The following is a 15,753-nucleotide window of genomic DNA, read 5'->3' as shown; positions in this document are numbered from 1 at the left end:
ATGCTGGTTTTACAATCTCTAGAAACCCGATTTTCCCGGCCTTGGCGAAAATACAATTGTACTCCCGGCAATAAAAAAAAACTAATTTAATGGGTAATGTCTTCCTCAATGATGAAACTATAAAGCCCTTTGCTTGGGCGTAGTTGTATTTAATGTTTTTGATTAATTGTTAACTCCGTAAAGTACATATATTATTAATATATATTTATATATATTGTATGTATATGTTTTTTATAGCATTGGGGGAAAAGTTTGGGATGCGAGCATTAGCCAAACATACATATCGAATATAATGAGTTTTTTTTCCTTTGAGATGGATATAGAAAAGTTGAGTCGATGGAATTCTGACATAAATATATGGACTAGAAATATGCGAGTAAAAATTAAATTGCAAGTTAATTGAAATGCTGAAAATCGACTAACTTGATCTACGCTCCCGATAGCATAGATAATTATTATGAGAATTTCTGTACTATACCCAATATATATGTATGATAAGCTGCACCGCTCTCTCTCTCTCTCTTCTCTCTCTCTCTCACTGTCTCTCTCACTGTCTCTGTTGCTATTTGTATCCTTGCGGTGCCGGACTTGTTATACAGTCTGGCATGGATTTGGCTTGGAAGCATAATTTTAAATGAGCTTAGCCGAATACATTGTGAGTATAGTGAAAAAAGCCATCAGGGCATTTGTCGCTATCGTTGCACTGGCGAGCAGCTGCGACCCTCCATTCGCAAATATCCATGGCGAACGAGGTGAGGGGGCGACCCCACCCGGAGACTTATATGTCTTTTCGTGTCCGTTACGTGCCGGGACTTGCGTATGCACTGAAAACACATATATATCAAGATAAAGTTTTAATTATTTACAAGTCATGCCAGTGTATATACGTGTATATTTATGTCTGTATAATAGGTGCGTTTATATATAAATTATTATTATGTTTCTTTATTCCTATTCAGAATTAAATTATGCCATTATTAATTATATTTTCGTAATTATTTTGGCTCAATTAAATTCACGCGCATAATGCATTTGCCACATTAAAATAATGTTTTTTTTTTTTTAAATTATTTATTGTCAGTACCACTTTAGGCATGTGTCTCATTCAAATAATAAATTATTTTTATTTTTGTGTGCTTATTAAAATTTAATAAAAACTAAATTATTCCACTTAGTGCATGTGTCGCAATAAAATGTTATTTAAATTTATTCTGTTGTTTTTGCTTATTACAAATTCAAATAAAATTACTGCATTTCTCTCAAAATGAGATAAACCCACCTAAAGCGTGTGTCTAATTAAAAATGCTTTATTCCAATTCGAAGTGTTCTCAAATAAGGCCTAAAAATGTACACGTTATTGAAGTTCCGTTTGCCACTGTTGCAAGATACAATCGGGGCTAAACGACATAGAAATGCACACTCGAAATTGAAACTGACTGCTGGAAAATTAACTTCAAAAGAGATTTGGCGAGTACCCGAGCTGTACCAAAATACGATTTCGGTTGATAAATCAGTGCGCTCGACAGCTGCACGAGTGCTAAGTCCTGCTGACTGCCACAGTTGTTTTGGCCTGGCTGCATGGCTGCATGGCTGCCTGGCTAGGTGGAGGTGGGAGTGGGAGTGGGGATGCTCGGTTTAAAGGGGGTCACGTTCTGCAACTGGGAATGAGTATGTTGCGGTTTGTTATTAGTACTTCTGGTAGCCAAAGATCGAAGAAGTAAAGCAAAGCCACCAAGAGTATCCTAAAAGGACAGCAGCAAGTAGCAAGCAGCCCTGATGCAGCGACATTATATTTGTCCAAGTCATAGTCCCCATGGCGTTGGAGTGCCCCACGGCATGTGTATGGTTTAGGTAGCCGAGTAACCCGGAATAGTCCGGTATATATGGATGTGGTTCTCTCTCTGTGTGTGTGTGTCTGTGTGTGTGTAAGTGCGAGTGTGTATGAGTGTTTGTAACTGCCGCTTATGCCTGACTTCATTCTCTGCTTGTGCTGCAGCCATGTACTTGTGGAATTTTCTAAATCGTAACTTACCTTCCGCTCCGTTTATCATGCCGTTGACGTTTCCACTTGCCACAATGCCACCACCACCACCACTGCCGCCACCGCCAGCAGCAGCAGCACCGGCACCATCGCCACCGTTGGCGCTTTGGGGCACACCAATCCCGCTGCCGAATACATCGTTCTCTTGCTGCATTTGATTTGAGAAATGGGTTTCCTTGGCACGCACCACTTCGTTCAGTCCCTTGTTGTGGCCGGGCTGCTGCTTCCGACGCTGCTTGGCCGTGGTGTGCACGTGAGGTGTTGGTGTCGTTGTTGACTTGGGCGGTAATCGTAATTCTGCAAGAAATTGCACCAATTATGAAATGCCGAATGCCTCTTTTTGCATGGGTGGACACCAAAAACAAAACAAATGGGGTGGTACACATCCGTTAAATACAAATATGTAAGCTCTGCGGCAGCAACAACAATTTCAACTAGAAATATTCGGATACCAAGACTTTAACAGTACTCTTTTCCGTTTGATTATATAAGTTGGAGTACTTTGCTTTCCGTATTTTATTTAGATTCTTAAAGATATTTATATTTAGATATTTTTTGTGTTTTTTATTTTTTATATAATCCGATATATTTCGAAAAAAATAAGAAGCAAAAAGACTTTGAGTATTCAAATATTTCAAAGCAAATCGGGGAAATAATATTGTTGAAGTCCTGGCATTCGAAAGTTTAGATATATTATATATATTATATGTCAGAAATTGTTATTGTATATTTGTAAATATTATAAAGAGGTTTCCAAACAATAAACAATTCAAATTTGCTTTAAAAAAAAAGTGAGTGCATTTAGGATAATTTTATTTAGTTTAGTCGACCATTGTAATTATTTATTGGACACAAATAAATAACTGTGTTTAACTTTGAGCTTAGCATTTTTCAAGCTAATGAGGAAAATTATAAGATGGCTAAAATTAAATTGATGTACGCTCAAAGAAAATGTAAATTTTCTTCTCTTTTTTTTTGATTTAACAGATAGTCAAATTTTATAATAATTTCCATAATTTAAACGAGACTATTTATAAGATGGCTTAAATAAAATTGATCCACGTTCATAGCAATCTGGAATTTCGGTGGAGTGATTTAAATTCCGACCAAGTTTTTGATTTGTTAGCCTGTTAAACCAAAAACCGGGAGGTGCAGATTTTAGATAATTTTAATCACTCATCTGTTTAAGACAGGCTGAAGAAAATTCATTTAATTTTTAGATTTAAAAGATCTATGTGAAAACCCTTGACGCGTACGCTTAGAGTTTCACTCCAGTGGGTCTTTTAAGTGAAAATTGAAATTGCTGCCACGAACTTGATGCAGCTCCAGTGGCAATGCGAGCAAAGAAAGTTTTCCGCTGATTGTGCAATAATTCATGCTTAGTTTCAGCGCTCCAACTCTCTACTTTGGTTTGGTTCGGTTTGGTTTGGCTTGGTTTGGTTGGGTTTGGTTTGGTTTCGTTTGCTTTGGCAATGAATGTTGGGGATGTGGACTCGCTGCGCAGATGAAAGATAGAGAAATGCTTCAGTCGTCTTTAAATGAGATCGATAAAAATAATAGACCGACGGAAATCCTATGTGATTTATTGCAAGGAAACTGAACGAATTACACATACGATGAAGACACACATATAAATACGTACATACGTACAGAGGCCCCCAGTTCATTCGCAACTAAATTGATGGGCTCGAATTGAGGGAACTACTTGGCTAAGCCAAGCTCTTGGCGCCACACATGCTTCAAAATGTGCATGTGAACTTGAAAATGGAATTCATTCATTCTCAGTCTCACCTTGCAATCGAATCCGCGCCTCACTCTTCCCAAGAGCATTCACACTGGAACAGCTGTAAGCCCCAAAGTCCGACTTTGTCAGGTGTCGTATCGTCAAGTTCAGGTGCCACGTGTACAAGTTAATCATGGCTTCAGATATGTTATACTTGTTGCCATTGTGCAGCTTAATGTTACCTGAAAAAGTACACGCAAAAAAAAATATATATATAAATCAACAAATCATTGCTTAATTCAATAAATATTAATAGCAAGAATTTTCTCATATATGTGTTTTTAAGCGCTTTTGTTAACTGAGCCTTAAGAAAAATGTATTATAAAATTTCTAATATTAGTTTGAAGTCTGGTATGGATATTCCTGCTGAATTCTGAGCTCATTATATTTAGGAGGAATGCAAATTCAATTTTGAATGCGAAGTCCAAGCTATAATCATAAATTGTTGAAAATGTGAATATTTTATTCATTGAGTTTTACTTTTAAAAAATAGTTTCTTAAGTTTTTTTAGTATTAAATTATGTGACATTAGTTTTTTTTTTTTTTTTTTTTTTTTAATATAATGAGAAAATTTTCTGTTTTAATATACTAGTTTAAAGTCTGCAAATGGCATTTGGAATGCTGAGCTTTACATGTCCAAGTTTATATCACAATAGTTGCGAAGAAAAAATACGTAGAGTTTATACTATGACTGAAAAGTTTTGGAAATATGTAATCCATACTTCATTTAGTTAGTTTCGGTTTATAAAAAATACTACAAAATTGTAAAGATTAATTTTTTTTAGAGGAATTTTATTCTACTTGTACTTGAATTTGAATTTGAAACAGCACCTTTCGCTCAGTGTATATATGCATTCGGAGCGTATCTATTCTAACTGTTTGTTCAATTTATATGTCTTGTGGAATACGTGCTTAAATAAATTACCTTCATTACGATACCAGCCGTTAAGGGGTTTCGGATATACTTCCACAATACATTCCAGTATCACTTCTCGTTCGACTGGCGCTCCCACTAACTGGCTTACAGCTTTAATAGTTGGAGGAACTGAAAGTTAGAAATAGTGTAAACTCATTATATAAATGTAAAAGATGTAAATATATATTATTTTGCCAATTGAATTAAATGCTTTAACTAATTTTCTGATTAAATTACGCACCACATCATAAAGCTATTAGATTTATGATACTTAGAATATACATTTATTCCACATATATAAATGTATGTAAAATTTAATTACACATAAACGTAAAGGGAAAAATAGGTCAGATGGTTCCACAGTACATCGTCTTTTGAAGTTGCAACAATAATTTTTCACTTATTTCTCTCTTTTTATTAGTCACCTCAATGATGACTGCACCAACTTCCAGCAAATGACTCTGCTGCATTCATTTCAAAGACAAACTTTTCGTATTTCGCACAGATACTACGTAATAAGAGTGAAGGGAGAAGATAGAGAAGATAGTGTAGAGAGAGAAGAGACCGCACTTTGCGATAACTTGTGAGGGGGAGTGACACTCAATTTTTTTCGCCCGCAATTTGAAAGCTTTGCAACTGGAACTGGCCACAACGACTGTGGTATTAGCTTTACATATACTTTGTATGTTTACATTAAGTCCCGGAAATGGCAAAGGAGAAAAGGCGTTCTTGGATACCATAGAGTAACAGCAAAAATATTGAATTGCATTTTATGTTCTATTTCTTTTTGTTAAAGGCATGCAAATTTTGACTACCTTTTTGAAATATTAAAGAATTTAATTTAGCATTAATTTATTAATGACAGTTTAAGAGAAACTTCCTTATTTAATTAGAACCACAACAAAAATATGAATATATAACATAATAATAATAAAGACATGATTGTTTATTTAATAAGAATCAAAGCATTGATTCAACAGTGGCTCCGAGCAGCTACCCAGTTGAACCGAAAGCATTCAATTATTTATTGATGCCCATGAAAATCACAGTGAGTGTGAAAAGTAAATAACACTCCCAGTCATTTCAACATTCAAATGATACGCTGTTTATATAAATATAATATTATGCCACCACTTGACTTGTGTGTACCCATCAAAAAATAGCAAAGTGAAAGTAAAGTAAACATTTTCTTGAACAGGTCAAGGAGCTGAGACCAGATTTTGTTTAACTTTGCTGTACTGAATTGTTCAGTTGATTGAGAAGATAGCATAATAATATAGTTGAAACTAGTCTACGAGTGTATTCGTGAGTCGACACATTCAAATGTTTCACTTTATCTGTTTAGTCCTTGCACAGCTCCCAACAGATTACAGCGGCTGGGGCAACCCAAAAGAAGCGCGAGTGCACACAATCGTTGGTTGGGTGCGTGAGTCGCCGGCTAAGTCTGCGGTGTGTGTGTGCGAGTGTGTGTGTGTGTATGTGGTTGGTGTGGGTGCTATTTTCCAAGAGTCTTTTTACTAGTGTGTGTGTGTGTGTGAATGACGACTGTTTCAATGCAGCAAAGGCTCATGCTATTTTTCCTGTCGCTGGTTGGTGTTTTGCCATAGGAGCTGTTGTCGTTGCTGCCAAAGGATAATTTTAAGCCATAAATAAAATGGATTAAAGCGCAATGATCCGCTCATCAAAATAGATTTCATCCTCTGTAACACTGGAGCATTATTAAAGCTTTGCAGCAAAATCAATAATAACAGTGCTTTATATAGTGGATTTCCCCCCGCCATATTATACACTTATTTTGTTTATTTTACTCTTGACGCATACATTCTAATATAGTGGATAATTTAAGCGGTATTAACTTTCATTTATAAGTCTGTGGCAACCGAAAGTTACTTTGTGCATACTATCCCCACATATCCGTCCAAGGAGTATTTATGCACTTAAGCAAGTGAACAACAAGTTCGAGGAAAAGAATATTGTAATTTGTTACTGTTGGAAATAACTGTATTTGCCTATGTACACCGCAGAATGTCTTGCATTCCCGTTTTGTAGTCTTAATCTGTTGTTGCCTGCGAGCAACGGTAATTGTAAGTTCCTTATGATCAAGACCTTCTTCGATGCTATGCTTAAGCTATTTTCATGAAGTAAGAGTCAGTCGCTTGTGGTCGCTTGAACCGCGTGGTATAAGTCGCATGAAGCGGACATATATTCTGTATTAAATACAAAGCTCTGAATAAATATAAACCCCAAGTTATAATAGTTACTAAACATGTCTGTATATATATAGAGATTCCTCTGACCATATACAGTAATAGCCCTGAGGGATGGTTCTTTTTTTGCTACAAAATTGTTCTTAATTCAAAAGTAAATAAATATTTATCCCTGACGCATTCAAACATTTTCATAGTATGCTAAGCAAATTATACATGTTATTATGTGGAAAATGCAACGATAAAGTTGCATGCATAAAACATGAGCTTCTTTTAGTCCATAATACTGACAAGAGTAAGTGAGTTGAGTTATTTTACCATCATTTGTAAGTGAAAAAAATGACATACAAACTTCGTAATAGATTTCAAATTTAATAAACTAATAATTAAATTTAAATAGAGAGCAGTTTTACAAGCATATGAAATGCATGGAAAGCTGCTCGTTGTTTCCTTTTAAAAAATATGTAAAACATTAAAGGAAATTAATTGCCTGGCGGCGCAAACAAGATTAGTCTTTTTATCATTTTTCTCACAGTTACTTGAATGTTTGCATTCTGACATACTTTGGATAATGAGCGTTAGTAAAACAGAAACAGACAAGAAACAAGCAAGTAAGAAAAGCATAAGAAAAGCTGCAAAAAAAAAAACAAAAGGAAAAGAATACTGCTTGTGAAATTGACAGGAGCGATCCATTTTTACCGCTTAACATTGTCTGGTTGAAGTTAATTGGTTTTGCGGGATCAGCCAATATATAGCTATAGTATGTAATGGTCATTTAACTATATAAATGTGCAAAGTCAACAATAAATTAAAAGTTGTCTAGCATGGACAACAGAAGAACAACGATGCAGAGAACGTTTCGACAATTGCAAACTTTGGATTTGCATTTTACTGATTTTGACGCGGACACATTGCCAAAAATTGTACGATTCCCATTTGGCTGCTTGGCTACTGCATGACTTTCACTTATGTACATATCCGTACATACATGCTCCGGCGGATTGCTTAGTCTCTCACAATTACGAACTTGTGATTTTCAAATGTTTACTACGCAGACGAGCATACCATGATTTTGCAATGTTGTGCGCATGCATGTGTATTGCATCTGATAGATACAGATATATATATATATGTATATATGTGTATGCGATGCATGTGCATATGAGCATGCATACATACATACATAAGTACATACATACATAGATATGCACATCCGTATTCATTTAAATACATACTCATACATGGGAGTAAACAGTATAATAGAGGCAACAGCTCATGACAATAGTTCAATGTGTGTGCTGCCAGCTCCTCTGCTGCTTTGCTAGTTACGAGTAGTTATCACAATGGGGCAGACACACACACACACACACACACACACACACATAGACACACACGATTGTAACTATGACTGTTAATGCATATACATGCATACATATGCTATACATTTGATATGCTATGCTTGGTAGACGAAGTGCGACTATCGCAACTTTCCACAACTGGTACTCTGAATTTGACTTGACAATCTCATGGTGTTGATTTGTGTCTTGTGCCACACCAACGGCATGTTCATGCAAGCATCCGAAACAGCCTCTATTTAAGAATATTTTGCATCAACATATTCCTTGTTTCATCAGAACAGATAAATCTACAACAGAATCTGTCAAACCAATTGTACAACCAAAACCAAATAAACTTACTTCGACTCCGTTAAATGTTAAATGTTAAGTATTAAAGATAAACAAATTACTTAGAATTTACTCTTAAGTTAAGTTGCTCTCCTGTGTTTGCTTCGGTCTCATTTGAATGACTTCCAACAGAAACAATGGAGATTATTCAGCTGCATTTAGATAACTACATCGATGTATGTAAGTAATTGTATGCTTACATAGACAGTAATACAATTGCTTCACTAATATTATTCAATTAATTAACTACCTCATTCGCAAATAGAATATATCGATTCAATACCTTGGAACTAAAGCATTTATGGGCTATATAATAAATAATTATATAGAGTTATTCAAAACGCATTGCAGCAGAGTAGAGCTAATTAGGTAATTATTGACTCGTCTGTGATATTGTCTTATTTCTGACTCGAAAGCTCATCAGTAATTGGTATTGACAAAATTATTCTAAAGAAATTACTATATACTAGAAAATTGACCACATCTGTGGAAAGTTAAGGTCTAGCCTTGTAAAACTTAAGCTACATTTTAAGCTTAATATTCGGCTTTGGCTTTAAACTTATCTTGAAAAAATATAATACTCAATTGAGTCAATTGAGTCAATAGAGTCATAGACAACCAAGTACTACCTTCTAGAGTTTCTTAACATAATTGCAATTAATAATTTATAATTTAAATATATTTATGCAAAACTCTTGTCAAACTACGAAGGTCCTTGTGAGAAACAATGATTTCGAACAATAGCATGGAATAAAGTTGAAGGTAACTTGATGGTCACCGAGGGAAAGCTTGAAAGTGGTGTGTAAACAGACTTAATAAAATAGTTAATTACCATTATATAGTTTGGATTAAGAAACTTACAGTTTACGTGAACATCAAAGCGTTTGCTCACCGAAGGAGGCACCCCGTTCGAAGCTATGCAAAGGTAGCCACCCATATCGGTGCGGTGAACATTCGTGAGAGTTAATCGACCGCCTTCCACTGACTTTAATGCTAGAAGAAAAAGACAACAAAATTTAAAAAATTAGAACACACTATTTCTTAACAACAATAAAATATAAATACATTCGATCTGATTACGTAGTTTTTCTGAGTCTTGCATTTTACATTTAAATACATACAGATTTATCATATCCATTTTTAAAAATGTATTTACTCTTTTTAATTTCCAATTCATAATTCACATACTTCCTTTTCATTTTATTTAATATTCATTTGTAACTTTTTTATTTATTAAACCCTTTTTGGACAATTTTACATTTTAATACCAAAAGATATATCCTTAATATGATTTAAATTTATATTTTTATTTTAATTTAATTACTTTGTTTTAATTTTATATAATTTACATTTACGTAAATGGATATGCTTCTTCGCCAAATCTCTTTTCATTTAACAATATAATTAATTTAAAGTAGTGTCCAATGTAATCTATTTAGATGTTTACCTTGTTTGTCCCTACTCTCCGATCGGAGTATAATGTCCTTTCCGCCCTCACGTCGCCACTGCACCATTGGTGTTGGAACACCTATTTACATTAAATAAAATATATATATATATAGTTAATATTGGATATATGTAGTTTTAGTTTTATTGAAACTCTCTAACTACTATTATTTTCATAATTAGTTTCTTTTTAAATATTTCTATTAAATAAACAAGAAAGAATGCTTCAGCTTGGAGTGTATCTGGATCAAGTTGAATGCAGGGTATTTGGTAGTCAGTAATTCTAGACTGAAGCACTAGTTGCTTGGTCCTTAAGGATATAGTATTAATACCTGTGGCACTGCACATTAGCGCAATGCTCCCACCTTCAGTACTAACACCTTCATCAATGTTCTGATCGGGATGATTGAGAATATCCGGTGGCACCACAACATCTAAATAGCCAGACTGTAAATGGACAACATAAGCAATAATTAATAACACAATTTATTTTTCGATTTACACTTTTTTATTCTTGCTTAAAATGAAAATTGGAAACCACACATAAAATTGTATTATCGATTGGAATTATGTGTACTGAGTGCAGTTTCTATAAGCAGACTTATTATAAGTAGGCAATTTTCACCGGTACCAGACATGGCTTTGCTTTGGACCAGTCTTGAACTTTATTTACCTGGAGCAGCTACACTCACATTTCACACACACACATACACACACACACAGTGTTAAGGTCAGGCTCAGACGCATATGGCGATAAGATTAGTGCCTTGACCAAACAGGAAAACAAACCACTGTTGTCGTTTTGAGGGGTTGGGTGAAAATTGGGTGAAGTGGTAAAGAGCCGGAGTAAGCAGAGGAGGAAGAGACGTTGGAGTTTGGCTGACTTACCAGACTCTTCATGGGATCCGTATTCACTTGACACATGTAGCTGCCAGAATCGTTTAGCTGCACGTGGGATATGTGAAGTTTCCAGGTGTTGTGTCCATTGTGTGTCACTGATAATCTTGGGTTTAGGGATACCATATGTGTATGTATACCAAGTATTGCTTTTGAATCTGACTTAATCCATGCCACCTGAAATTGCAAAAGCAAAAGCGAAGATGGTATTACGCCTTACCACCAGTGTTCGTTAGTGTAACAAGTTGCCTTCCTGCTGCCAAGTTCACTAACAACCCCCACTTTATCTCACACATATATCCTGTATGTACACACACATACATATATACACACATACATACCTATGTTTGTATGTTGCTTAATATGTTTTGTCCCTGTAGACCAAAATATTATTTTATACTTACGCGAACGCAATCTTAAGTTTGTATATAAGTATGTATGTGTGTATAAGTAAGTACAAGATTAAACACATCTGTATTGGTGCGTAACGACCGTTTGGTTAAAGCAAATGCGATTTAATGGCTTATTAGTGCATTTCGAGTAGGATTGGATGGGTGAGGCTGACAGAGTTGACGGTTTTTATGTAGGTGCAGACGGACTCTGAGTTCACATAACGCGTAGTATTTAAGAAGGTAAAACAAACATTTACTTACAGTATTAAATACACATATATCTAATAATGTATATATGCATATAAAAGAGAAATATATATTTAAAATAATTTATATTTTATATTTAATATATATAATATATATTTCCCGTACACTGCAATCTATATTCTTTTCTGTTAGTTGCGTATCCATAAATTATTCAAGTGTCTTAACTGAAAAAATAAATAAATTAAGAACAGTTTTTGACAGCTGTTTATATGTGTAAATTTGTTGAAGAGACTTTTTATTATTTTCGGTCGAAAGTTGGTACACACTGCATTATATATATATATATATATATATACATATATATTTAGTTCATTTTAAATGAAAAACAGTCCCACATGCCGTCTCACATATTATTAAAAAAGAGTTTTTGGCAGCAAAATCAAATGGCTTTCACATATTTTTATATATTCATTTATATTTGTAAATTCATTGAAAAATGTTTAAATTTTTAATCCACTCGAAATAAGATAAAATAAAATAATAAATTACATACCCGATATAGCCCCAGGTTGTCCACAACACAGGTGAAAGATATGTCGCGGCCTTGTGGTACGCTTATATTTGATAGTTGCGCCAAAAACTGCGGTCCCACTTCATCGGGTTCGTTATGACCTATTATAGCAGCAGAATAAAAGAGAATAATAATGTCCGAGGTACATATTGTGAGCACAGGTGCATTTACACATTTAATTTACATATAAAGCATACGAAGCAGATTTAGTGAAGAACAAATATATGAAAACAATAAGGATAATGAAAAACGAGCAGAACAAAAAATTACTATAGAAATCTGCCAACTGCACGATACTCTGTACCCAGTACAGAGTACATCTGCCAACAGATGGACACTTTTGCTGGAATCAACCGTATATTTATTCGTCGTTTACTTACTATGCACGGACATAAGTAGAATAACTCTTAAAATTCTACGCTCATACGGTTAGACAATCAGACGGACTTTGTAATTGTTTTTCATTTTGAGAACAGAGTATGCAAATTAATTACACAAATGTAAAAATTACCATTAGCATATTGGGAGCTAAAGGAGTGATAAACACGTGAAAGGAACTTACCAAGCTCTATATTATACAGTATACTTAGGTACTCAGAAAAATAATCGCTCTGAATTGTAGAAAATCGGTATACTTTCGAGCCAAGGGCAACTCAAGATTGTATATTACTAACCACTAAGGTAGAGAACAGTTGAACTCTAATTATATTTTTTCTTAAAATAAAAGATTTCTCTTATACTTTTTAGTTTTTTTTTCTTAGTAGTAAAAAACATTTCTACAAAATACAAAAAAAAAGCTATAATTTACTTATTTTTTCATATACATATATATGGATATTTTAATTATTATTTTCAGAAAGTTTTTCTAGTGTATTAAATTTATATTTAAAATCGCCGAATATGATATTTAATCTCTTTGTAAAATACAAACAAGAGAGTGTAATATTCCAATTCGCATTCAGTGAAAGTTAATATTAAAATGTAGTGTAAAATGCGCAAAAGGGTAGCCCAATACTCTTGTTGCCATGTTGCTAAGCTTAAAACTAATTGCATATTATTTGCACAAGCAAACAATTTTATGAGAATTTTCAGCTATATGGGCAGTAGTATAAAATACAATTTAATTTTTTATTTATACTCGCACAACTTTAAAATAGATAAGTAAAATATTTCAAAGATAATTTCAGCAAAACATTATGGATTTCAAATATGTTATCAAAATAAAATGTGGTCGATTCTTACCTTGTGTATTGGCTAACGAATGAGTTCCTTTCGTGCACAAGGTGCCGCTGAGTAACAAAATAATGACAGAGGCTAGCGTCCGGACGCAGAATTGCATCTGAGTCATTTGGGCAGTCTTCATTTTAATCATAGGCTTCAGATCGTCAGTGGATCTTCAGGTACTTCCAACAACTTACTAATTTATATAATATGAATAAAAATCTCGCTATTCGAGCTGATCCCTTGCTTGTGGTATTTGTCTATTTATACCCGAAAAGCAGTTCCTTCTAGTATTGTCTCCGTTAACATAGCATAAGTAAAAAATAATGTTTTCACATCCAAAATGTTTCTGCAAAAAAATGATCAACAGTGTATTGCATAAATTATTTACAAGCATATTAAAATTGTATACTTAAATCTATGAGATAATTAATTTTATGTTACATTTTCTTAATTTAGACAACATTGTCTTAAAGACTAGGATGTTTGCTTACTTTCAGCTAGCATGCATGCTATGCGATGTTAATGCAATAATTATCTTTATTTGTAAAGCTATTTGCTCAACCGAAAGGCATAAAATGAAAGGGCAAAAGGCAACCAAAGTTAAAACCAAATTCCTCTTGTGGAATGCGTCGCGCAATTCACTTTGCCAACTGGAATTTCTGTACCAAATTTTAACTTGTGTACAAAAAAATTTGAAAACTGGTGGAATAATACAACTAATTCAAAAAGGGCGAGTTGTGGCAACAATTAAAGAAACAATATATATATACACACAAATTTAAGAACAACATAAAAATGGATTGGTAAGTAAAGTAAGCGTTAAGCGCATTGTTCTTAACTTTAATATGCTTTCTTAACAGTAAACATTTTGAGAAGTAAGTAACTGTTAACGAAGTACAATTCGCAGTCTGTCCTTCATTTACTATACATAGCAGTAGGATGTTCTAGCTCTTTGTCGTGGGTTTGTGGTAAAGTTTGTTGTATGCTATTTTAATTTAATTGATATTTTTGAACCACAGCCTATGCCAAGCATTCTCCCTTCACGTTCATACTCAGATTCATCTTATTGCACTTACATGTTAAGCGTATGTTAATTTCAGTTGTTATCGATCTCTGATTGCATTGAATCACAAAATGCAACCGTGTATGTTATATTGCATTGTGTTATTTTCTTAATGCTATGAATACGCTTCCAGCTGCAAACTCGATATACATAACAAATGGACTATCCTAGTCAAGCTTAATTTATGATCATTGCAACTGTTTTGCAGTCTCAGCTTTTTGATAGCTTTCTTTTCCAATAATAACACAAAGTTATTTCCACTACGCTATAATGTTAGGCTAGTAGCCAATGTCTTTTTCGCAGCACTTTGATTTATTTATTAAAGGTTTGAAATCAATTACTCAACTTTTTCTGAACGAGAATAACTAAAACAATCGATCAGCTAGAGTTTTGCGGAACAATTAATTAGTTGCAGTAGCCGACGGATTAGCGAATGCTTTTTATCGATGGAGAGAGCGCTGCTAACGCTAGCTGCTGCAGGTCAAACTGCACTTAACATAATGTGGACGTGGAATTAACACTAACAAAAAGCTATTTATATTAAGCTTAGCAGTGCTCCAAATTCAAGCATCTAAACAATTCATAATCAATTAAAACCTCTTCGCTGTTGCTGCCAACAGTGACAAAGGGGCAGTTTTTAATTCTAATCAAAAAAATAAAAATATAAGTAAAGTAAAATAAATTAACTGCCTTTTTTAATTCCGATCAAGAAAATGTAGACTGGTAAGTAAAGTAAAATGTATGTAAAATGATAGCTGTTGACGAAAGAAGAATGTTTTGATAAGTACTAAGTAACCGTAGACCACATATAATTCGCACGAACTGTGTTCCGTGCAGTAAACATAACAGAAGAATTCTCAAAGTCGAGTTCTCTCGACTAGAGCTTTCTTAGTCGTTTTTTGTAAGTCTGTAGCTAGAATTTACTTTGTGATCGGTGTTATTGATACTGATCAAGAATGTGTAGCATACTTTTTGGAGTCGCAGAGGTCTTCTCCAAAGCGTTAAACATTTCGTTAGAAAATTCAAACACTTTTCGTGAGATGATAATGAAGAATGGTATCTGTGTAGTACAAGATGTACTAATACGTACATAATGCACATCATTTGGAGTACAACAAATTTGAAAGCATCAACAGACAAACAAAAAAAATTACTTAACGAATGGCTGGAGAAAAATGTGTTGTGCCATCTCTCTCTGCTCTCTCCCCGTCGCTTTCTCTGTGTTTTCTCGGCTTATCTAGGGGCCAGGGCCAGGGCCAGAGCTGGGAATGTGTAGGCCTCTATAACATGATCCTGATTTGCTTGCGCATAGCTTTCCCAG

The 15,753-nt window shown here is 34.3% G+C and overlaps 1 protein-coding gene across 1 annotated transcript; it reads right to left on the bottom strand.

The window, feature by feature from the left end:
- Positions 1-538: 538 nt before the first annotated feature.
- On the bottom strand, positions 539-13,706 carry LOC116805701 (lachesin). The gene is made up of 10 exons (XM_032739421.2): positions 13,388-13,706; positions 12,128-12,246; positions 10,967-11,152; positions 10,411-10,525; positions 10,080-10,160; positions 9,494-9,625; positions 4,750-4,869; positions 3,833-4,006; positions 2,033-2,338; positions 539-824 (listed from the first exon to the last, which is right to left on the bottom strand). The coding sequence occupies exons 1-10, from the start codon at positions 13,515-13,517 to the stop codon at positions 631-633; spliced, it is 1,557 nt and encodes a 518-aa protein (XP_032595312.2). The 5' UTR covers positions 13,518-13,706; the 3' UTR covers positions 539-630.
- Positions 13,707-15,753: the final 2,047 nt, after the last annotated feature.

This window comes from Drosophila grimshawi, unplaced genomic scaffold, assembly GCF_018153295.1.
Source record: "Drosophila grimshawi isolate 15287-2541.00 unplaced genomic scaffold, ASM1815329v1 contig_1377, whole genome shotgun sequence".
NCBI classification, from domain to species: Eukaryota; Metazoa; Arthropoda; class Insecta; order Diptera; family Drosophilidae; genus Drosophila; species Drosophila grimshawi.
This window is presented reverse-complemented; position numbering and strand designations above follow the sequence as displayed.

What these genes read in the sequence shown, in the direction of transcription:
- LOC116805701 (XM_032739421.2), bottom strand. Translation starts at nt 13,517, where the DNA reads ATGATTAAAATGAAGACTGCCCAAATGACTCAGATGCAATTCTGCGTC. An exon ending in ACAACCTGGGGCTATATCGG is followed by an intron (nt 11,153 to 12,127) that starts GTATGTAATTTA and finishes TTGCAATTTCAG; the next exon opens with GTGGCATGGATTAAGTCAGA. An exon ending in GGCGCGGATTCGATTGCAAG is followed by an intron (nt 2,339 to 3,832) that starts GTGAGACTGAGA and finishes AATTTCTTGCAG; the next exon opens with AATTACGATTACCGCCCAAG.